The 23391-nt window shown below is 40.6% G+C and overlaps 3 protein-coding genes across 8 annotated transcripts in view; 1 reads left to right on the top strand and 2 right to left on the bottom strand.

The window, feature by feature from the left end:
- zc3h7a (zinc finger CCCH-type containing 7A) overlaps nt 1–4683 on the top strand; it is a 98016-nt gene extending 93333 nt beyond the window's left edge. For 3 of the 4 annotated variants that reach the window (XM_056287921.1, XM_056287919.1, XM_056287918.1), the window contains exons 22-23: nt 4213–4376; nt 4471–4683. In XM_056287921.1, coding sequence (XP_056143896.1) covers nt 4213–4376; nt 4471–4663 — 357 coding nt within the window. In that variant the 3' untranslated portion in view covers nt 4664–4683. The remainder of the gene's footprint in view (nt 1–4212; nt 4377–4470) is intronic. The other variant, XM_056287920.1, reaches the window with a different exon arrangement.
- A 1298-nt stretch (nt 4684–5981) lies between these two features.
- Nucleotides 5982–7158, bottom strand: rmi2 (RecQ mediated genome instability 2). Its single transcript, XM_056287922.1, has 2 exons — nt 6789–7158; nt 5982–6138 (listed from the first exon to the last, which is right to left on the bottom strand). The coding sequence occupies exons 1-2, from the start codon at nt 7069–7071 to the stop codon at nt 5987–5989; spliced, it is 435 nt and encodes a 144-aa protein (XP_056143897.1). The 5' UTR covers nt 7072–7158; the 3' UTR covers nt 5982–5986.
- A 3305-nt stretch (nt 7159–10463) lies between these two features.
- Nucleotides 10464–21670, bottom strand: ubfd1 (ubiquitin family domain containing 1). Of its 3 annotated transcripts, none has more exons than XM_056288294.1 (7): nt 21574–21670; nt 18327–18599; nt 18004–18212; nt 17777–17917; nt 14464–14569; nt 14289–14371; nt 10464–10868 (listed from the first exon to the last, which is right to left on the bottom strand). In XM_056288294.1, the coding sequence occupies exons 1-7, from the start codon at nt 21587–21589 to the stop codon at nt 10758–10760; spliced, it is 939 nt and encodes a 312-aa protein (XP_056144269.1). In that variant the 5' UTR covers nt 21590–21670; the 3' UTR covers nt 10464–10757. The 3 variants fall into 3 exon arrangements, with proteins under 3 accessions (XP_056144269.1, XP_056144268.1, XP_056144270.1); XM_056288293.1 differs by lacking the exon at nt 21574–21670 and adding an exon at nt 20800–21048; XM_056288295.1 differs by lacking the exon at nt 21574–21670 and adding an exon at nt 20800–21039 and having other exon boundaries at nt 17852–17917.
- Nucleotides 21671–23391: the final 1721 nt, after the last annotated feature.

Genomic DNA, 23391 nt, shown 5'->3' with positions numbered 1-23391 from the left:
GTACCTTCTTAGCTGTCTCCCTCACTATTTCTGCAGTGGTTGTCTAGCCATCTGGCAACTCTTCACTACCACCCAGTGCCTGTCTTAACTCCTGTCTGAACTCCACACAACAGTCTTCCTTCTTCAACTTCCACCATTTGATCTTCGGCTGTGTCTTCACTCGCTTCCTCTTCTTGGTCTCCAAAGTCATCCTACAGACCACCATCCGATGCTGCCTAGCTACGTTCTCCCCTGTCACCACCTTGCAGTCTCCAATCCCTTTTCGATGGTGCCTTCTACATAAGATATAGTCTACCTGTGTGCACTTTCCTCCACTCTTGTACGTCACCCTGTGTTCCTCCCTCTTCTTGAAATATGTATTCACCACAGCCATTTCCATCCTTTTCGCAAAATCCACCACCATCTGTCCTTCCACATTTCTCTTCTTGACTCCATACCTTCCCATCACCTCCTCATCACCTCTGTTCTCTTCACCAACATGTCCATTGAAGTCCGCTCCAATCACCACTCTCTCCTCCTTGGGTACCCTCTCCACCATGTCGTCCAACTCACTCCAGAATTCTTCTTTTTCATCCATCTCACACCCAACTTGCGGGGCATATGCGCTGATAACATTCAGCAATAAACCTTCAATTTCCAGCTTCATACTCATCACTCTGTCTGACACTCTCTTCACCTCCAGCACGCTCTTGACATACTCTTCCTTCAGAATTACCCCTACCCCATTACTCCTCCCATTCACACCATGGTAGAAGAATTTGAACCCACCTCCGATACTCCTGGCCTTACTCCCCTTCCACCTGGTCTGTTGCACACACAGTATGCCTACCTTTCTTCTTTCCATCATGTCAGCCAGCTCTCTCCCTTTACCAGTCATAGTGCCAACATTCAAATTTCCAACTCTCACCTCCACATGCCTACCCTTCCTCCTCTCTAGCTGCCTCTGGACATGCTTTCACCCTCTCCTTCTCCTTCGCCCAACAGTAGCATAGTTTCCACTGGCACCCTGCTGGTTAACAGTACCGGTGGCGGTCGTTGGTAACCCGGGCCTCAACCGATCCGGTATGTAAGTCTTATTTATGATCCGCATATTTGATTTGGCAAAGATTTTACGCCGGATGCCCTTCCTGACGCAACCCTCCCCATTTGTCCGGGCTTGGGACCGGCACTAAGGATGCACTGGCTTGTGCATCCTCAGTGGCTGGGTTAGAGGCTAAGATGGACTAAGTGCTGAAAAAAAATCTCATAATGCATTTCACGTTCCCCACATGTATTTCAGCTAATCACGATGCATCGGTTACGTGTGTTGAAAATGATGACATCACCTAAAACGTGCTCATGTCAAAGGGAGATGACATGAAATGTCTTCACGGATATATACCAAGTCCAGTTGCACTTGATTCAGTTCCTTTGGATAACCATGACCTGGATGAATGAGAACATTCAAAGACATCCCTAAAGGGAGTTTCACGCAACCATCACACCTGGTCTTAAAGGGATATAAATGCAAATATTGTATCCAGTCTTAATGGGTTGTCATTTATATATATATATATATGTGTGTGTGTGTGTGTGTGTGTGTGTGTGTGTGTGTGTATATATATACACACATATATATATATATATATGTATATATACACACACATATATATACATATACATACATACATACACATATATATATGTATACATATATATATACATGTGTATATACATGTGTGTATGTATGTATATATACATGTGTATATATATGTATGTATGTGTGTATGTATGTATGTATATATGTGTGTGTGTGTGTGTGTATATATATATATATATATATATATATATATATATATATATATGTGGCTCCTTTGATTAATAAGTAAATAAATCTGATTTGCAGTTCTGTACATAATAATGTCAAGCGAGTTAATGTTTTGTGTGCTGCAGCCTCGCGTTCCTTCTGTGGACTGCCATTGTTCCGATGGCCATTATAAACCCCAGTAGCCCGAAAAATGTCCCATTGGACTGGAAGCCCATTTGTCCGACGGCCCGTTATCACGAAAACCAAAGTCGGCTGCTCCGAAGGCCCTTTGTTCTGAAAATACACTCTCCATGCAGCTTTGTTGCCCTTAGTAAATGCTTCGCGTTTGCACATCAAAATACACAAATACTAAGTTAAACGTTCACAGGAGGTGTAACGGTAAAAGCACTTGTGAGAATGTCATCTCTGCTTTACCAGAAATATCAACTTTCTTGTATTTATCTTTAACCAATTCAGATCAATGATTAGCAATAAGATTGGGCAGGTGTTACACCCAAATCTGTGATCTGTCAGGTTATGGAGTCATGTTTTTAAAACACATTATTTTCGATGTGGGGTTGGTGTGGTTAAGATTTGGATTAGTATGTGGGAGGATGGCCAAAATGGTGCATTTTAAGGGCAGGGTCACATAATCTGACGGGTCACAGATGTTGGTTTAACACATGCGGTCACTGAAATAACTCCAGGGATGCTGTCAAGCACTGCACTGAAATGAGTCATTTTTTCAAGTTTTATGGAGCCTCAAAAATAGGCATTCTGATTAAAAAGAATGGGTTGAGTCCTACGTGCGAGATGGGTGGCCTCTCATCTAGAGCAGTGAACACTGTTTGGACAATGCATTGTGCTCTTTATTCTCATTTGCGCAGGGCTAATGAAGATACTGAACACAATTAAAATGACATGCATGGTTGAGGGACTTGCTACAAAGCTGTCTTCAAGTGACTTCGTAAAGAACTTATGAAGTCACTTGAAGTCTTATGCTTGATGCTCTAGAGGAGCTCAAAGACTGTTTAAACGTTTGCAGTCAAGATAAATAACATTATCTCATGCTGTGAATATGATTAAGGGGCAGTTTGATGTTTGTTTTTTTTTCCTGGCCAGACAACACAATCATGGACCACACTACAGACAGGCTGCTGAAGCTATTGTACATGGAAGCTTCCATGGTGTAATGGTGCGAAATGACTCAAGGCAGAAATCAATCAATCCTCAGATATTTTATGAAGCACTCACTGATAGTATACAAATGGTGACTGAGAATGACACATCACTTTTTGACCAAAGCAATGCTATTATGCCAAAAGGGACCTTTTTGACATTAGATTTCAGAGCATCCAAAAATTCCTGACTGATGGGCTGCTGAAACTGTCACAAGCAGTAAACTCACTTGCTGTTAACAGTGCTGTGAAAGAAGGTTCTCTGAAATGAACAATATAATAACTCCACTATAGACACAACTGGAAATCAACAAAGTCTTAGTGCTGATGTTCATTTCTTTGGTTGGGCCTACTTTGGACCAGTCGAATCCAGAAAAATATGCCAAGAAATGGGTGCTTAAAAGAAGGTCAGCTGATCATAGCCTATCCACAAAGAAAATAAGTCCACCAGAGCCCAAAGTACAAATCAATTTGGGAGCTATTTTGAGGTGAGTCATTTTTCCCTGCTGCACCGTTACACTGGATCTTAGGGTTCCCCCACCTGCCAAATCCCACTTTAACCCCTGCATAGAACATTTATGGAGACCTGAAGATGACAGCGCTTCCCATCAAATTTGAGAGCTTTAGAGAATCTGCCAGGAAGAATTGGGATAAACTGACCAAATCCAGGTGTGCAAAGCTTGTAGAGACTTACCCAAGACTCTGTAATTACTGCCAAAGGGGCTTCTGAAAAGCCCTGAATTGAGGGTATGAAAACTTTTATGAATGAGATTTAAGTTTTTGATTTTTAATAAATTTGCAAATATTTCTAAAAACATGTTTTCCACTTTGTCATTATGGGTTATTGAGTGTAGATTGATGGGCAAAAAATGTCATTTTCAGTCATTCATTCGTTTTCCAAGCCACTTATCCAAATTAGGGTCACGGGGTGCTGGAGCCTTTCCCAGCGTTCATTGGGTGGAAGGCAGGTACCTGGAAAGGTCACCAGTTCATCGCAGGGCAGACACAGACAGACACATTCATGCCCACATTCACACCTAGAGGCAATGTAGTATCTCTGATTCACCTGACTTGCATATCTTTGGACAAAATAATAAGTTTATACTTTCAAAATTAAATCTACAACACAATGTGCAAAAAGTGAAGGGGTCTGAATACTTCAAGCCATTGTACATACAAACAGAGATAAAAGATTAAGCAATTAGGTGAACTGAATCTCATCAACAGTCTCGTTTTATATTTTGACAGGCTGGTAACCATTGTTGGCTGTGTGGTAAAAACTGTAACAGCGAGAAGCAGTGGCAGCAACACATCACTTCAGAAAAACACAAAGACAAAGTTTTCAATTCTGAAGACGACCAGAACTGTTGGCAGTATCGATTCCCCACAGGCACTTTTAAAGTCTGTGAGAGGTAAGTAAGTCTTAGGGCCTATCATCCCACCCAGCAGCTCAGATTGATATCCCTAGTTTTTGATGGCTGATCTATCAAACTTCATTTTCCTCAGGTACCTCAAAGGCACGTGCATCGAGGAAGACTTGTGTAAGCTGGCACATGGGAAACAAGAGCTCACAGAGTGGATAGAACGCAGGGAATTCCTATTGATGAAACTTGCCAAAGCTAGAAAAGACCATCTTATAGCACCAAACGACAATGACTTTGGTAAATACAGTTTTCTGCTTAAGGACATTAAACAATGAGACAATGATGTTCATGCTCACTTGCAAGTTGTGGTACAGTATTGTATGGCACAAAAAGTGCTGAATCAGGTGAGTGCTCAAGGGCCTCGGTAGAAGAAAAGGAAAGAACACCGATCACTGTATGACTTTTAATGGAGGTGTCGGAGGCCGGTCTTTGAGAATAGCAGTTAAGTAACTGACCAGAGACAAAGGCACACCACCATCTTGTTAAGAACAATTACGAAGTGATTCAGCTGCCTCAGACACACTTTGTTAGGGATGTTTCAGTGTCTGAAAGCAGTGATGAAAATGGTATGGGTAAAATGTTCCATCAGTTACCCATTTTCAATCTTCAGTTGACCTTGGGGGGAAAAAAACTGAATGTCATTTGCTATACTTTGTCACATGTTTTAAGTGTCAGATACTAAACATTAAAGTTAAGTTTGTGTTCTTTTGTTTTATTGTCTGCATATGTCATTTCCATTTATTTGTGTTACAAATGTAAGTAATTTTTTTTTCTTTCAGTTTTTATTTTATTAGCAACACATCTCAAACTGGGCACAGACAAATGAAAAAGAATTAAGCTTTAGTAGTGCAGCACAGCATGTTAATTTGGTTCCGTTCAAAATCAGGTCAGCCATTTGCCTTTTCTTAAATCCATCCAGTTTGGATCAAATCGTCAAAGGAAATTAAATTCAGCTTGACTTTTAATTGACAATTTTAAATGAAGGATATTAAGTGCAGACCAACCTATGAATGCCATGGTTGGCATGGTTTGATCCTTTCATTGATACATGTGAAGTGGAACTTTGGTTCAAAACAAATAACCTAGCAAAAAAAAAAAACCATAAGGAGTGCTTTGTAACCAGCCTTCCATATATATAAATGTTATTACAAACTTAACCATCATGTGCAACAGTTAACTACATCGTACACCTTTATTAAGGTGTTTTGTGGCTCTTCTGATTTTTCTGTAACATCTGTAGGGAGTTGAAGACAGTTAATTTGGGCAGAGTTATCACTTTTACAACAAATACACAAATTATAAATTGCATGAGAACCAGTTATAATGCAAAAAAAAAAAAATAAACACACAAATGGTCTTGAGTCATTTTAATTAACTTTAGTCCATTCTGAAGGTGGTAATCCATGAGTTGCACTCCCTAAACAGGTGCTCCTTCGAGACTCAATTGTACAACATATGAATGACAGGAAAAAGTCAACATGGTAAAGTGCTGGAGAAGTCACATCTGACTGACCGCTTCCAAAGGCTTATAAAGATACTGGCACAGGAGCAAATAGATGAACCCCGAGTCAACATTTACACTGGATGCTGAACTGCATTCAAGATAGCACCTGCTGCAGATCCTCCACTTCCAGCTTCCACATTCTTTTGTGTATGGCAGCATCCTGTGACAGGTCTGCCATTTTCACTGCATGAATGACCGGCTCTGGGGAGATGGCTTTGATGACACCCATCACCATGACATATTTGCCTGCAAAATCAGAGATGAGGTGGGGTTGGGAGGTAGTGAGGCATGTTATTGATTGATTCTGTAAGTAAGTAAGGAAGGTATGAAACTGCAGTCTAGTATTCATCCTGTCAATTTTAACGTGATGCCTAATTAAAAAAAAAATCTGGATCTGAATATCTTCCACAGCTCAAGATAAATGCCTGATGAGCGTTCAGGTGACCAGTGTCACAGTCAAGGTAGTCACTAATGGGATCATTTCCTTTTTTTATGATTACGTTCTAGAAAATTATGTACACTGTTGTAGAGCAGCCGAACTTAATTATGTGTAGTGGCGAGGCATGTTTATGCTGGTTTTCAAGACGATACACAACACCAGTTTTTCTAACAATTTCTCAAGCCTTGTCGAAATGCCATTGTAACCCGTGCATGCGTACACTTGAGACGATTCGATAGGTACGATGAACTTGAACACCAACGGCTGAGACTACACTACCCAGACCATAATACACAAGTCATCCACGTATAAATTGCTTGATCCACCACGATACGCAATTGAGCAAACATCTTCCAGAAAGCGACCAAGGTCACGTTGGGTTTAGTCAAGTAGTCTGTGCAGCCCCCCTGTAGTTCAACGACGCAGTACTGGTGCGAGAGATGGCGGTTTAGCTTACCGTCGGATAAACACGGCTTTCCTTTGGGGATGTTGGCGATACCCTGGACGACAAAAGTTCCCGTCTCGTCCGAAAGCCGCACGGCATTGCGGTCGGCTTTAACTTCCAGTATAGTCCCTTGCATCCACACCATTGAAACCGGGAGTATTCGGCCATTGCTGCCTCTGATGAAACATTCAACGTTGCCTTCGGCTTCTTTCCGATCCCCCTCTCTCAACTGAGCAGACAGTAGTTTGATAGGCGGTGGCCGTTTTATTCCCGCGGGGGTCTCCGTTTTATCCATCGGTCTAACCTGGTTTGACAAAACCTGTCATGTCGCGTCCCTGTTTATTTCGCGCGCCGCGTCTCACAGGAAGTTTTGAAAACTGCATCGTGATGCGTTTCCGAGGTTAAAGGTTATTCATCTTTTTCGCTGAATTGTTAAGTCAAGTATATCCGGGTCTCCTCCTGACGACACTAAAAGCCGTGGCGCTCCAAAACATTAGAAGTCATTAGATACATGATATGGATGCAATTTAAATTTGTATAACAAAATAACGATAAAAGAAGCATTTGTCTTGGGCCACATAGTCCGACTTGACTTGACATCAGGTCTAAATTATAACACAATCCGAAAACAAGGCCATAACACAGCAGTCACTAACCTTGGAAGCACATACCCATATCAGATTTCTGCCACCTTAAAAACTGCTAAAGCACACCACCTCCTCTTCCTGGGTAAACACAGAACCATGAATTATACCGATAACTGCCAGGTTAGGCTGCTGTAATGCCCTACTCATTATTTTCAGTCAATTTATTATATACAATTAGTGCAAAATTCTGCTGGCTTTTTATTGACTATTATCCCTGTTTAAAAGTCTAGATTGGTTCCTTGTTAACAGGGACTTTGATTGAGGGCCCCTGGCTGACAGCGGGCCCTTAAAAGGGCTTGGGTTGGATGACCTTGGGCTCAATATTATACATTTGTATTGTGACCAAAATCCCTGGTGGGGCCCTTGCCTGTTGATTTTCGTTGTTGGTTTATAAGTCCCCTCTCTGACGGTAATTTTTTTAGTTGTCCCAATGCCAAAGCCCAGGACTGAGAAATATCTTTGTTCCTTATGGCCTCTGACACTGATCTCAATCCAGTCCTCAGCTGGCACCACAGTAGGCTACTGCTGGCTCTCTATTCTACCAGGTGATTATGTTCACCTGTTGTTCCAGGACTAAAAAAAAATTTGTAAAAAAAATTACTAAGGATTTTATCAATGTTTTTGTATGATCTTGCATCCGCACAAAGAGGTTGACGGAATATTTTATGGATGCCAAGAAGCAAGAATAGTCCAAGCATTACCTGAAAACTTAACTTTTTAACATTGCTTTTTTAACACATCGCTTTTTTACCGTTTTTATTCTTTTAATCCCCTTTCCACTTTTGTTTTGATCCACTGTCATTTTCTGACTTTACATTTCATGCAGCCCATTATTGTTTAATTGCAAAACAAATTGTGTTGCCTTTTATGAAGGGAATGTTCGATACAAATGAAGATTGGTTATTTTAAACTGCAATCCTGTACAAAATTCCCAAGATTTATGCGATACTTTCCTCCTGTGTTATACTAAGCGTCACTTGAAGGTGAATATACTGCTGGACAGACTTGACCTTTGACTCCACTGCAATCATTGAAATCAACTGGCATAGTGTTGGGTTGGAAAGAAAACCTGCATACACCCGAACTTCCATGGCACATAAGTGAATACTACTGTCTTAAATAAATACATCCCCATGAAAAAAATTATATATACAGATAAAAAAATTGTTATATTTTTTGATAAAGATGATCATTGTGTAATGAACCCTAGATGTGTAGAGGATGATTTGGGTTGTTCAATTCAATGAGTTTGGTGTTCAAATTACTTCAGTGTTAAGGTTCATTGCAACAAAAATATTTGGGATTCTTTATATTCTTAACCATAACGTTCTGTATTGAGACGATAATAATAACAATAATACAATGATGATGATAATAATGCTATATCACTTTAGCTGCAATCGCAAACGGCCAATATTTTTCAACACGACAATAATTAGATACCATACCTCGACCATTAAACAAATAGGGATTAAAACGATGAGAAGTTATTCACAATGGTAACATCCAAATAACTTTGTTCCATTATGCACAACTTATATCATAGTAGTCACTAAGATTTCAGTGCTCAGATTTTCACTTTGCTGAAATGTCAGCTGTAGACTAGATATTTTGATTCATTGGCTACAAAAGCATCCAACAGGATTCCCTAAAATAAGGTAAGAACCGAACCTTTGCAGCTTGTTTGGCATTTTGCAAATTGAAAACTGGACCTGTGTGCACCAACCAAGCAGTACACCATTACATTTGGTGCTGTAAAAAGGCACAACTTTCTTTCATCTATTAGTGTAGTTTTACTATCCATTAAATCAAATTATATTGCATCATTTCATTTTTTTATGTGAAATAAATAATCTTGTAATGAGCAGTTAAAGAATGTAGACCATTTTTATCAAAAAAGTAAAAACCATAAGACAAACTATCTCAAACAGAGCATCTCAGAGTGTAGTTCACCTAATTTGCTTGTTGATTGAAGTCGGACAAAAATCAGTGATCAGATTTAACTTGTCATGTCTAAAACTTTGAACATGGCATAATTAAAACATTCAGCAACATTTTTTTTATTCTTTTACCATTTATCTGTAGTTCTCAAATGCCTTCAATAACTGCTAGGGAGGGGTGCTTATTAATATTCATGAGCTGACCTCTGAGTGAAAAGTGCAAGCAAAGGGTTGGTGTGAAGGTGGGTGGGGTTTCATATGAGTTGACTGGCTGTATGTAAATGAGGGTGCCTGATAATTTGAGTATCAGAAAAAAAGATCGGCTGAGAAGCCAAACTGGGGAGCTCTTTAAATAAAGATAGAAAAACCGAATTTTACATATACACACAAATACATATCTATATTATATACATACATGTGTCTATAGACACATCTCTCTCGCTCTATCTCTCTCTCTCTCTATATATATATATATATGGAAACGCGTACCCCCACCACCCTGTAAAATAAAAAGTGATGTTAGAAAATATTAGTCTTTCAATTTCGGTCAAAAATAAGTAAAATGCTGTGAGAAATGCTGTTCGCATAGGTGAATATTTCAAAGCTCTTGATCTTTTAAAAGGGTTTGCCTCTCTTTAAGGATATTTATAATTCATGGCTATTGTTTACTGATACACCTCACACATGGTTTGAAAAGAAGTGACTTTTAAACTGTAGCTATGAACCCATACAACCATGGCTGACATGGCAAAAAGGTTGTGCTTCCTTGTGCCAACACAAGTGATAGGCTGATCCAAACAGCAACACACTGTAGTGTCTAACAGATCTCTGTGTAGGAATCACAGACATGTCGCACAAAGTTCTGTGTTCTGCATCGACAACATCGGCGTCGAGTCCTTAATTTTTGTCTTTGACATTAAGAGGAAAAAAAAGCCTTTTGAAGCATTATTAATAATTATGCATAGTTCTGTTTCATGAAGAGGATTAAGAGCAATGGATGGAAAACTTTTGTGGAGTCAATATCAAACAATCTATTTTGGGAGACTTACTATCGAACAGACTAACGGGAAAAGACAAATACCCCAGTGCATGTATTTCCTTAAATAAGTTTTATTTCTTTAAGAATAACTGAGGAAAAGTGTTAGCAATTTCTGTACAATTGTTTCATCATTTTCCCTTGGATTAGCTGAAAATCTTGACCGATGAACTGAGAAATATGATGCTGCCCCATAGTGCACTTTTAACCCCAAATAATATGATTAGTCCACAGGCATCCTTCAGTTTGCTTCTCTTACATATTCCAAGTTCTTTAAGCCTCCTTGTTGTCTCCAGTTTCATTTTCCATCAGCTCCTCTTCGCAATCTCAGTTTGTCATTGTCAAAAATAGAGGCACATTAGAAATACTGCCATTTTCCAAGGACCGTGTCTTTGATTGCATCGACAAACTGTGCAGGCACCCAGTAGACCCAATACTGAGAGGCTTCTGTCGGACCCAACTGAAACGCCTACAGAAGTGGAAAACAGGCGAGTGCATCAATCATACGGCTGTTCAGTCCCACTTTCACTGACATTAAAATGTTCACAATACCAAAAGCAATCACAATTACAACCAAACTGCAACGAAAATAAACATGGGGGGAAAAAAATCAGCATATTTTGATAACACACGTCTTTTTACATACGCACAAGTTTGACAAATATATATATATATACATATATATATATATATATATATATATATATATATCAATACTGATATAGGAAAAAAGTTTAATACACTGCAGTACAGGCCTGTTTCGTGCGTCGCGCTCTCAGCAGCTGATGAGTGCGCGACGCACAAAACAGGCCTGTACTGCAATGTATTAAACTTTTTTTCCTGTATCTGTATTAATATTCCGCTCCTCATTAGTTGAGCACTTATAACAACACCATTGATGGTTTTGGAAAAAAAACGCTCTCTCTCTCTCTCTCTCTCTCTCTCTCTCTCTCTCTCTATATATATATATTGGACCCCCCCCCCTTTTCCCCCCAATTGTACTTGGCCAATCACCCCACTCTTCTGAGCCATCTCAGTCGCTGAGTCGCTGCTCCACCCCTTCTACTGATCCGGGGAGGGCTGCAGACTACCACATGCTTCCTCCGATCCATGTGGAGTTATCAGCCGCTTCTTTTCCCCTGACAGTGAGGAGTTTTGCCAGGGGGACGTAGCACATGGGAAAATCATGCTATCCCCCCAGTTCCCCCTCCCCCCCGAACAGGCACCCCGACCGACTAGAGGAGGCACTAGTGCAGCAAGCAGGACACATACCCACACCCGGCTTCCCACCCGCAGACACAGGCAATTGTGTCTGTAGGGATGCCCGACCAATACAGAGGTAACATGGGGATTTGAACCGGGATCCCTGTGTTGGTAGGCAACGGAATAGACCGCTATGCTACTTGGACGCCCCGTTTGACAAACATTTAACCAAATAACTCATTTTTTTGTGGATGCCAATGTCAGCCGTACACATAGGGCTGAACTTTATAATTCATGATGTGAGTGACATGTTATTTGAATTTTTCTACAGCTGGGCGGTCTGGAACACAATCCCAATTTAGTAAGTTTGTGATTTGCTTTAACACTGGCCAGTTATATTGACTGTGAGATGCAAACAAATGAAGTTCAACTGTTAAATATGCTACCGAACAAGCAAATTTTCTTTGGTGCACAATGAACAACTAATTCAGCTATACACTGCAGATGAGAAGCCAACCGGTAGTCAATGCTGTAACCTCATCTTTTAAAAGAAGTAAAAGCTGTTGTCAGCAATGTGTTTGAATGTGCTGCCATTGTTGGTAATGCTGCAGGAGGGAATCTGCCATTTTCATCCTTTTTCCACCCTGTTTCTCTGCTTTCTGCAGTGTTGCCCACCTACATAATGGGCAAAGACCCGTTCACCTAAAAGAAAAGCACCCACTCATCATTATGAGGCTATTTTCTTATTTTTACCAAGCCGGTGAGATACCAGAGATTTTGTAGGGGGCAACCTGAGAAGCATAAACTGCAAAGATGGTTTATTTCATTTATGGGCCCAAGAATCACTAGCTACAAGCACAACAACATTTAGCACACTGGAAGGAATATGAAACAGATTGCTGTCTTGACAGGAGAACAGCTTTTAAATGTTACCAGTCTGTCTAAATATCCATTCATTATCCAAGCCACTAATCCCAATCAGGGTCGCAGGGATGCTGGAGCCTATCCCAGCAGTCATTGAGCGGCAGGGGGGGAGACACCCTGGACAGGCCGCCAGCCCATCACAGGGCCGACACATTCACACATAGGGATAATTTAGTACGGCCGATTCACCTGACCCACGACTTTGGGGGAGGAAACCGGAGCACCCGGAGGAAACCCACGCAGACACAGGGACAACATGCAAACTCCACACAGAGGACGACCCGGGATGACCCCCAAGGTCTAACTATCCTGGGGCTCGAACCCAGGACCTTCTTGCTGTGAGGCGACTGCGCTAACCACTGCGTCACCGTGCCACACTGTCTAAATATACCATAATAAACTCAGGAATAAGTGGCACAATAGTCACTCTAATTACTGCATCTAAATGTGTTGCATTTTGTGCAATGGCTTTTCATTTGAGTGAATAAAGGAAAATCAATTGGTAAGCTTCACTTTAATCAAAATGTATGTCTCTATCATAGGGTATTTAGGGTAATGCTAAAAAACCGAAATAAAATGGACATTTAGAAGTTATATATTTTACATCACCAAGTCAGGGAGAGATAATTCCTGTTCACCATTAAATGATCCATTCATCCATCCATCCATTATCCAAACTGCTTATCCTGCTGTCAGGGTCGCGGGATGCTGGAGCCTATCCGAGCAGTTATTGGGCGGCAGGCAGGCAGACAATCTGGACAGGCCGCCAGGCCATCACAGGGCCCACACACACACACACACACACACACACACACACACACACACACCTAGGGACAATTTAGTATGGCCGATACACCTGACCTACGTGTCTTTGGACTGTGGGAGGAAACAGGAGCACCCGGACACGGGGAGAACATGCAAACTCCACACAGAGGATGACCTAGGACGAACCCCAAGGTTGGACTAGCCTGGGGCTCGAACCCAGAACCTTGTTGCTGTGAGGCAACCGTGCTAATCACTATGCTACCGAGCCACCCATTTAATGATCATAACTGACAATATTTTAGCATCAGCAGATGGAGCAACCAAGAATTTATATGGCGATCCATGATACTTGAGGGGGGCATCAGCAAATCTCTTTAAATTGTTTGAAGAATTTAAACAAATATTTATTCACTGTTAACCAACATTGACTTTGAAAGCTCTTGTCTCTTTAGTAGATGGATAGGAGAAGGTACCGTTTAAATGAATAAACAGAGTATCTGAGGTAGGAGACGTTTTCCCACACCAATCTTTGCTATTTATAGTGAAATCGGTAAGTATTCAGACAGCAAAACATAGTTTGATGTTTTGGCTGCTTTCTCCCACCCACTTTAGTGTGAGAAGACTATCAAGTGTATGCTTACAGTCTAAAGAATCTGTTCCTCCATGCTGACTCAGTCGAAGAACTAAAGCAGCCTTATTCTTTCACATGGTGAATCCCTTTGCAATGCACCACAGCTGTTTGGACAATAGTTATATTTAACCGGGAAGTTCTTTTTCAAACGTGATAAAACCTTCTAGTATCATTTAGTAACTTCAGCTATTCCCGGCACAAATAAAGGTCATATGACCTTTTACATGACCTCCATTTTCTAAATCATCGACCCCGAGTGTTTTACTTCATGACGTTCTCAATGTCAATACTTTTATCTGGCTGCAGCAGTTGTTTATGTTTCCATAAACGTAATATCTTTGACAAGTAATTTGCGACATCGGTTACCATCATGTGATAGTCCTCGTAGCCTTCAATGGGTTCAGTCACTACGTTTTTTATGGAGCCCATCGGAACTTTCTCTGTCCTTTCTGTAGTGGAGAGCACAATGAAGATTTTTTTATTTTATTTTTTTTACATCTACAAACCAATATTGGAAAAATTAGGATGGCCGTTATCTCACCCTTAGTTCCGATCCACAACTGGTCTTGCTCCAGTTTGAAAGTGAGTCTAACTTTTCCACCGGATTTGTTGTACATACCGGATAAAGGCACAGTTGGTAGTCGTTCCTGTTTCGGGGAATGAGAAAGATTTTAGTAGTTATTAGTGGATTAAGAGATTTAGTCAGGGTTTCTGATATTAGATTCAGCAGAGTTTACATATTCAGACTCCTTCACTTTTTGAACAATTTATTGTGTTGTAGATTTAATTCTAAATGGATAAAATTGCTGTTTTTGCCCATCAATCTACACTCAATAACCCATAATGACAAAGTGAAATAATGCAAATTTAAGAAAGAAAAAAAAACCCCACTGAAATCTCTCGTTTATATAAGTATTGAGGCCCTTTGCTGTGGCACTCCAAACTGTGGTCAGGTGCATCCTGTTTGTTTTTATTACCCTTGAGGTATGTCAAGAACTTTATTGGAGTCCTGTGGCAAATTGAATTGATTGGACATAGTTTAGAAAGGCACACACTTGTGTATATAAAGGTCCCACAAGTTACACAGCATGTCAGGCCAAAAACCAAGCCATGAGATCCAAGGAACTCTGTAGACCTCCTCGATAAAATTGTGGTGAGGCATAGATCAGGGCAAGGGTACAAGACCATTTATAAAGCTTTGGGTGTTCCCAGGAGCACAGTGACCTCGATAATTGTGTAATGGAAGAAGTTTGGAACCACCAGAACTCTACCTAGAGTTGGCTGTCCAGCCAAACTGAGTAATCAGGCAAGAAGGCCTTAGTCTGGGAGGTGACCAAGAACCAAATGGTCGCTCCAACAGAGCTTCGGAAGTCCTCTGCAGAAATGGGGGAAACTGCCAGAAGGACAACCATCTCAGCAGCAATCCATCAATCAGGCCTTTATGGTAGAGTAGCTACATGGAAGCCATTCTTGAGTGAAAGGCATACGACAGCCTGCTTGGATTTTGCCAAATGGCATTTAAAGGACTCAGAGCATGAGGAAAAAGATTCTCTGGTCTGATGAGACAAAATTTAACTCTTTGGGCAAAGTCCAAGCACTATATCTGGTGAACAACAGGCACTGCTCATCACCTGGCTATACCCTCCCTATGGTGAAGCATGGTGGTGGCAGTATCATGCTATGGAGGTGCTTCTCGGCAGCAGGGACAAGGAGAGTGGTCAAAACTGAGGGACGGATGAACGCAGCCAAATACAGAGCTCCTCAAAGAAAACCTGCTCCACAGTGCACGTGACCTCAGACTGGGGCAATAGTGCACCTTTTCAGCAGGACAAAGACACGAAGCATACAGCCAAGACAACACTGGGGTGGGTTTGGGACAAGTCTCCGACTGTCCTTGAGTAGCCCAGCCAAAGCCAAGACTTGCAGTGCCTTGCAAAAGTATTCAACCCCCTTGATAGTCATCACTAATTTCTAGATTATAAGATATTCACACATCTGTTCCTGAACAATATTATTTTTGTGAACCCATAAGCTCTAACAGCATGTTCCAAAAGCCAAAATAAATTATGTTTTGCTTATTAATAAATTAAAAGCTAAAATATATTGCTTGCATAAGTATTCAATCCCTTGTGCTCTGAAAGCTCAAAGTTTACAGAAATGACAAACTAAGGTAAACACAATTGGACATAATTACTGTGCACCTGTAAGATATTAAAGTAACGGTCTCATTTATGGGTATAAAAAGCACTCTGTGTAAAGTTCATTAGCCGGGCGTGAGCTCCATCAGAAAACGAAGACAAAGGAGCATAAGAGACAAAGTGATTAAAATGCAGGAGGCAGGAAAAGGATACAAAACAATGTCCAAGTGTTTGGATGTCCCACGGAACACTGTTAGATCCACTGTCAGAAAGTGGGAGCTGTATCACACCACCCTGATGCATTGTAGGACAGGCTGTCCCTCAAAGCTCAGTGTCCGAGCAATATGTCAGCTGGTGAGGAAAGCCACAGATGATCCTGCAATCACTTTGAAGGAGCTCCAGAGGTCAGTGGCTGAAACTGGAGTAAATGTGCATGAGTCAGCCATATCACGGGCTCTCCATAAATCTGGCCTGTATGGGAAGGTGGCAAGAAAGAAGCTCAAAACTATGCATATAAAAGCATGTTTGGAGTTTGCTACCAAGCATGAGAGAGACCCAGTTAGGATGTGGGTCATTTTGTGGTCCGATGAGACAAAAGTTGGAACTTTTTGGCCAAAACTCAAAGCGTTGTGTTTGGTGCAAACCTAACACTGCTCATGCCCTAAAAACACCCTCCCTACAGTGAAGCACGGCAGTGGCAGCATAATGTCATGGGATTACTTTTTCATCTGCAGGCACTGGGAACCTTGTTCAAATTGAGGGAAGAATGGATGGAGCTAAATAGAGAGAATATTGGAAGAAAACCTGTTGCAGTCTGTCATAAAACTGAAGCTTGGGAGAAGGTTCACCTTCCAGCAGGACAATGATCCTAAGCACAAGGCTAAAGCAACAATGACATGGCTCAGCAACAAAAAGGTGAATGTTTTGGAGTGACCAAGTCAAAGTCCAGAACTCAAATCCATTGAAAATCAGTGGCATAGACTGAGAATCGCACTGTACAAATTCTGCCAAGAAGAATGGGCAAAAATTACTCGAGAAGAATGTGCAAAGCTTGTACATACTTACCCCTAGAGAATCATGGCTGTTATTGTAGCAAAAGGGTACTCTACAAATTATCGATATGTGGGGGTTGAATACTTATGCAAACACTATAGTTTAGTTTTTAATTCATTTTTTAAAAAAGTCAGTGAAACTTATTTTGGCTTTGGGAACATGCTGTTAGGGCTTATGGGTTCACAAAAATAATATTGTTCTGGAACAGATGTACGAGTATCTTTTATAATCCAGAAATTAGTGATGACTGTCAAGGGGGTTAGATACTTTTGCAACACACTGTAAACTCCATAGAACATCAATGGAGAGACCTGAAGATGGCAGGTCACAGACACTTCCTATCCAATCTGAAGACGCTTGAGAGGATCTGCCAGGAAGAATGAGATAAACTGCCCAAAATGCAGGTGTGCAAAGCTTGTAGAGACTTACCCAAGAAGACTAGAAACTGTAATTGCTGCCAGAGTCTTTTACAAAGTAATAATTAAGGGTCTGAATACTTATATAAATGAGAGATTTCAGTTTTGATTTTTACTAAATTTGCAAATATTTCGAAAAGCATGTTTTCACTTTGCCATTGTGGGGGATATTGAGTGTAGATAGCCAAAATGGAAATTTTATATCTACAACACAGTGTGCAAAAAATGAAGGGGTCTGAATACTTACTGAAATCACAGTGTTTGTGACAATGGATCTGTGCTGCTTCTGGGACCTGTTATGGTACACAAGTTCATCTCTCACCTTTGCTCCCTTCACAGCTGACATGATGTCATCTGGTTTACCTTTGTCTAATACCTTCCTGTGTTGCTGAAAGAGCAATGAAATTTTAATGTTAACACTGTAAAAAAAAAGTCCTATATATATTTAAGTATCCTGAATAAAAAATGCCTTACCTTTTGTCTGCATAAAGGTTCTTTTTTGTTTTCCTCAGCTTTCACCTCCTGCTGAATTACCTCTTTGGGTGTATTCACAGCTAATACATCATTTATTGTCGATCCTACCACCATTATTTTTGCACCATTTGTAATTTTAATTTCACGTAGCGTCTTGTCTTCAGGAAGTAACCCCTTGTACATCACTTTCTGCATTGCTGGTGGAAGACCTAATAACAGGAAAGACATGGAAATTGGTTTTAGACTGTTGCCTAAATAATTCTTAACAGCAAATTGGTAACTAACTTTGAGGAAGTGTAGTATTTGCTGTTAGACACGCTTACCGGTAAGTGAATGGATCCTCTCTTTAAGTCTGGCTCCAGTGCTATCAACCGGAATCTTCAGGTCATATTTGATCTTGTTCCAAATAATCTTTAGATCCACCATCTCCTGCTTATCCTCTGCATCACCTCCATTGCTAATATTAGAGTCCTGAGTTGATGGGTTTCCTCCATCTGACTGACACGTGTCTTCTGAAGCATCTTTTTCAGCACTTTCACAAAGTGATTCAGCTTCTTTCGGCTGGTCCTCCGTTTCCATTGTTATGCCTTCACTTTCTGGGGGGGGGGGGGGGGGGACAAAAAAATAGCTAAAAGCTTTGTTTTACATCCATTATATGAAGCCCCTTGCAGCTGCTAAGTGGTATGTTGTAGAGCTAAACAAAATATATTGTTTCAGAATTGACATCACAATATACATATGTACAATAATCACACTTTGAAGGATGCAATGTAAGGCAAATTGGACCCATCAGTCATGTTAGGCTAAAACTTTTGTTGCTTGATAGAAAACAAAATCTAGCAAGGTCTGCTTTTTTAAACACTATACCAGAAAAATATTGTAGCACATCTGAAAAATAATACAACTTCTTGAACAACTGCCTATTTTTGAGGGGGGTTGTCCCCCCTCTAAAACCACCCTAATCATTGTTAGTCATATATTTTCGCAAATGGAGCTTTGAAAGATAAAATCTGCATACATTTGGTGAACTTATACAACTCATTTTTATTCTTTAATAGTCAAATACATATTGGGAAAACAAAAATCTCGCAATGTTGATTTTTTTGCTAATATTGTTTCAACATCATTCAACACCACTAACCCAGCGTCGGTAGCTTTTCTGACGCTGTTGTCTAAATTCACATCAATATGAAGATCAACCACACCCTAACAGCCCATGACAGACAGGCGGTTGTTTCAGCATTGGCATTGCTTGACTGTGATGCTCTGGCTGCTACATGGAGAACCCCAACCTTACTTCACCTTACAGAAGGATTCTTCAATGTCACCTACTATTGTCCATTTGTCATAGATGTGCAATACTCATTAAATTCATTCAATACAAATATTAATTATGTAGGCAACAGATTGTATACTGTTTGTAACCTTAACTGGTCAGTTAGCCTAAACAGTCCTGTAAATGCATCACCCCAACAGTTTCATAACTTGTAACTTCTCCTGTATTTCAAAAAACACAAATAAGATGAAGAATGCATTAATTCTGTCTTGAGAGATTAATTTAAAATTTTTGGCAGCACTTCAGCTTGTAATGTGATGACCACAGGGCAGAGGTGGTCAATTAATGGAAAAATGTATCCTGTGTGTCACTACTGTGAAAACCTGAAAAGAAAACTCAAAAGAATGAAATACCTCATGATTTGGCTGTTTCTTAACCCATCTGTTGGGTGAGGTCACACTTCTCTATCACATCATTAGAACTAATATGCTCTTGGTTGCTTTTCATTTCTCTTATAGAGCAGAATACGCGCCAGTTGGCAGAAGCCATCAGGAGTTGGCCGTTAACAAATTCAGATTGCCAGATGCTCTCGCGAGACAACCAAAGGGGTTCCTTATTCGACACGAGGGTCTAAGGACAGGACGTTATATTGCTGTAAAGCCCACTGAGACTGATTTGTAATTTGTGATAATGGTCTATATAAATAAAGCTGACTTGACCTAACCATCCAACATAACGACAGCAGGGTCAATTAACATATAAGAGAGTATAAAAAAAAACCTAAGGAAACATTTGACAACTTCTGTGTTTGGTCATACATTAAGTCTTGATATTGTTGTAGCGTCTGGTTTAGGTCTGCCTGGCTTTGCTATTGCTTCACATACTTTCTGAGTTGTTATTCACATTTTCAAATGAAAATGATGTCAATACATTTCTAAGAAACATGTAAGGAAATACCCATTTTGACGTTTGCTCAGTGGTCTGAAAAAAACCCTGCAGAGTATTCATATCATAGCCTGGACCCATTAGCTAACGCTCTTGACTGAGTCTAAACTAGTACCAGACTAGACAAGACTAGTATCAGGTTTAAGTGAGTGGGTCTTGACTGCTACCCTAACCTCAGGGTTTCTTTTCACCGTAATTTTCCTTTAGAACTTTTAATTACTTCGGTTAATCACTAAATATTGTTTCAACTGACTCGAGAATCGACATTAGTCTGAATTAAGCAGAATAACCCCCCCCCCCACACACACACACACACAAAGTCAGTTGTATTGGATACTTGCATGGCAACTCTAATAAAATGTTAACGGCTCAAGTACAATACCATGGGACCTCCTCTAAATAGAGCCATGTTAATGACTAGTCAATATTAATGGACCTGCTGTTAGCATTTTATAACAGACTAAAATAGGGTTAGTTCCCAGTTCGAAGTTATCAACACAATAACGCTATATATTTCCAACGACGACCAATGGCGGTCAATTACAACGCTGTCGTTCAGCGTAACGCTAGCTAACCTGCTAGTTCGTCTTCACCCAGTCCATTCACCATCAGCTCCCATGAGCTCCCCAACAACGAATTAGCCAAAATTTAACATCACCCGAAGCTCTTAACTTTAGTCGCTAAATGAGCCAAGGTTACCAAGCGACATCGCTGCTAACTTGTAACGTTAAACACAAGGTTTGTGTAACTTGTGAGAGAATGTCATCTTTAAAGAAACGATGACACGATGCTGGAACCGACGGCATTACGAATCAAACACTCTCTGTGGCCATTTTTTACCATAAAACGTTGGCTGGAGGTGCGTTTGTTTGATTATACAAGGGGCCAAAATAACATCACATGATTCAACCGATCTCTGGCCACACTTCTAACGATAGATAGTAGCCGGTGGGTTAGACGTTGAACAAGGTACTGTCAACATATTTTTTTTATACCTACAGTAACCATGTGTTTTGGTTTTTCTTTTTGTTTGTTTGTTTTATTTAGCAACGGAACAAGCACAAGTTAATTTCTATCCCATTCAAGGGGGGTGCTGTGGGACGCGGACACTATTAAGAAAGGAAACGTATGTTATATCTAGCTATTTGCTAGCTAGCGACCGTTAATGTTAAGAGCACAGACGAATCTTGAGTTAAATACGGAGAAATGCGGAACAAAACGCTGCCGCATTCATAGCGATTTATATCGGCACATTGCGCGATAAACGAGGTTGTTTCATTGAAATGTTCGCACGCAATTATGAGCTAGTTTGAAAGAGAAGAAACTATATTTTTTTCCTCAATACCCACCATCCTGGGTCGCCATGATGATTGTGTACAATCCGTTGTAGGCTGCGGTAAAGATAGTGAGAGCGGAGTGAGAGCAAGATCGTCCCTCAACGGCACCATGAAGGCCGAGTAAATCGAAGCCAAAGTTGGGCGCACATGCGCATATTGGCAAACATGTGACAACGCAGAAAGTTGACTCACTTCATCGGGACATAATGTAACGTTTCTTGGGAGAGAAACGTTTTGTCACTCATCTAAGTGGCATCTTCAGTCTCAACTAACTGCAGGTATCCCCGCCCTTATAAACCTGTACATTGAGCACGCATAAAGACAAATCGATCGCCCGCCGTCGCTTTTCTTCTTCTTCTTTGGTTATCAAATGTGGTTTGCATCCGAAATTTCGCATTAGTGCCTTTTACCGGATGGAAAATAAAACTAAATTCTTCTATCAAATCTAAATTAAATATATATGAGAGTGACGAAGGAGGACAGGATTAGGAACGATTATATTAGAGGGACAGCTCAGGTTGGATAGTTTGGAGACAAAGCAAGAGAGGCAAGATTGACATGGTTTGGACGTGTGGAGGAGAGATACTGGGTATATTGGGAGAAGGATGCTGAATATGGAGCTGCCATGGAAGAGGAAAAGAGGAAGGCCAAAGAGGAGGTTTATGGATGTGGTGAGGGAGGACATGCAGGTGGCCGGTGTGACAGAGGAAGATGGAGAGGACAGGAAGAAATGGAAACAGATGATCCGCTGTGGCGACCCCTAACGGGAGCAGCCGAATACAGTAGTAGTAGTAGTAGTAGTAGTAGTAGTAGTAGTTCTTTCCCACCCCTCATTCCATTCTCTTGTCCCAAAAGCCTCTCTCAACAGCCCCTGCGCTTCCTCTCCATGATGTCCAAACACGTTCCCGCTGTGTCAACAACTGTGTGTATTCTCTCGGATTTCCTTTCAGTCTCAGCAGGATTGCCCACGTTTGATTCACCTATCGATCATAACCGAGTTGGATCACGCAACGCCTCCCTTACTCCTTCACGGCTTTTCTTGTTCTGATATGCACAGTGCAGCATACTAGAAAATAGATTTCTTTATAACCAATTATCGGGTAAACGCTCTAATGGGTTTTAAATGTCAATAACTCGGAAATTTCTCATGAACTGTTCGCCATACGTAAATTGCCGTGACGTGCTTATTGCATTGGCAGTGTCATCAAAACGGTATATACATTTTAAAATAAAATAGAAAAGTTTACGACCTAATCCGTGACGCTCTTATCATTAAAAGTGAAACAATTAACAGGAACATGATTATAAGCGCTACGTTTAATCTCTCGCCTCCCTAAATACTCTCTGATTGTAAAAAAAACACAAAAAAGGGGGGGTGGCGGTGGCGGTACCAGCTTCACCAGCCACCGAGAGGTGGCAGCTCTGTGATTGGTTATGGGAGACGGTTTTCTTCCCCTTTATGATTATGATTGCTTTCTAAACTGTGTCATTAACGCCCGCTACTGGATTACATTAAATGCGTCTTTTATAAATATTGGCAAATTCAAATTGTAAGGATATCTCTCTGCGAGTTCAAGTTCCTTTTATTTGTCAAATACGCAACAATACAATGTGGCAGGCACTGCTCACAATGAAATGCTTAGGCATCAGTTCTTGTCCCAATCCTAAAGCTAAACCTTAAGATGATGCAAATTTCTCACAATACCATCCATCTTCTTCTGTAATATGAATTTTAGACTGATCGATGACTCTCATGGAAGCATCTATAGCCAGATTTATAACCCTATATTAACTATAAAAAAAACCAAAACAAAACACAGTTTTGACCAT

The sequence above is a fragment of the Lampris incognitus genome, chromosome 10 (genome assembly GCF_029633865.1).
Source record: "Lampris incognitus isolate fLamInc1 chromosome 10, fLamInc1.hap2, whole genome shotgun sequence".
Taxonomy (NCBI): domain Eukaryota; kingdom Metazoa; phylum Chordata; class Actinopteri; order Lampriformes; family Lampridae; genus Lampris; species Lampris incognitus.
Note: the sequence above shows the minus strand (reverse complement) of the source record. Positions and strands in the feature narration are given on the sequence as shown.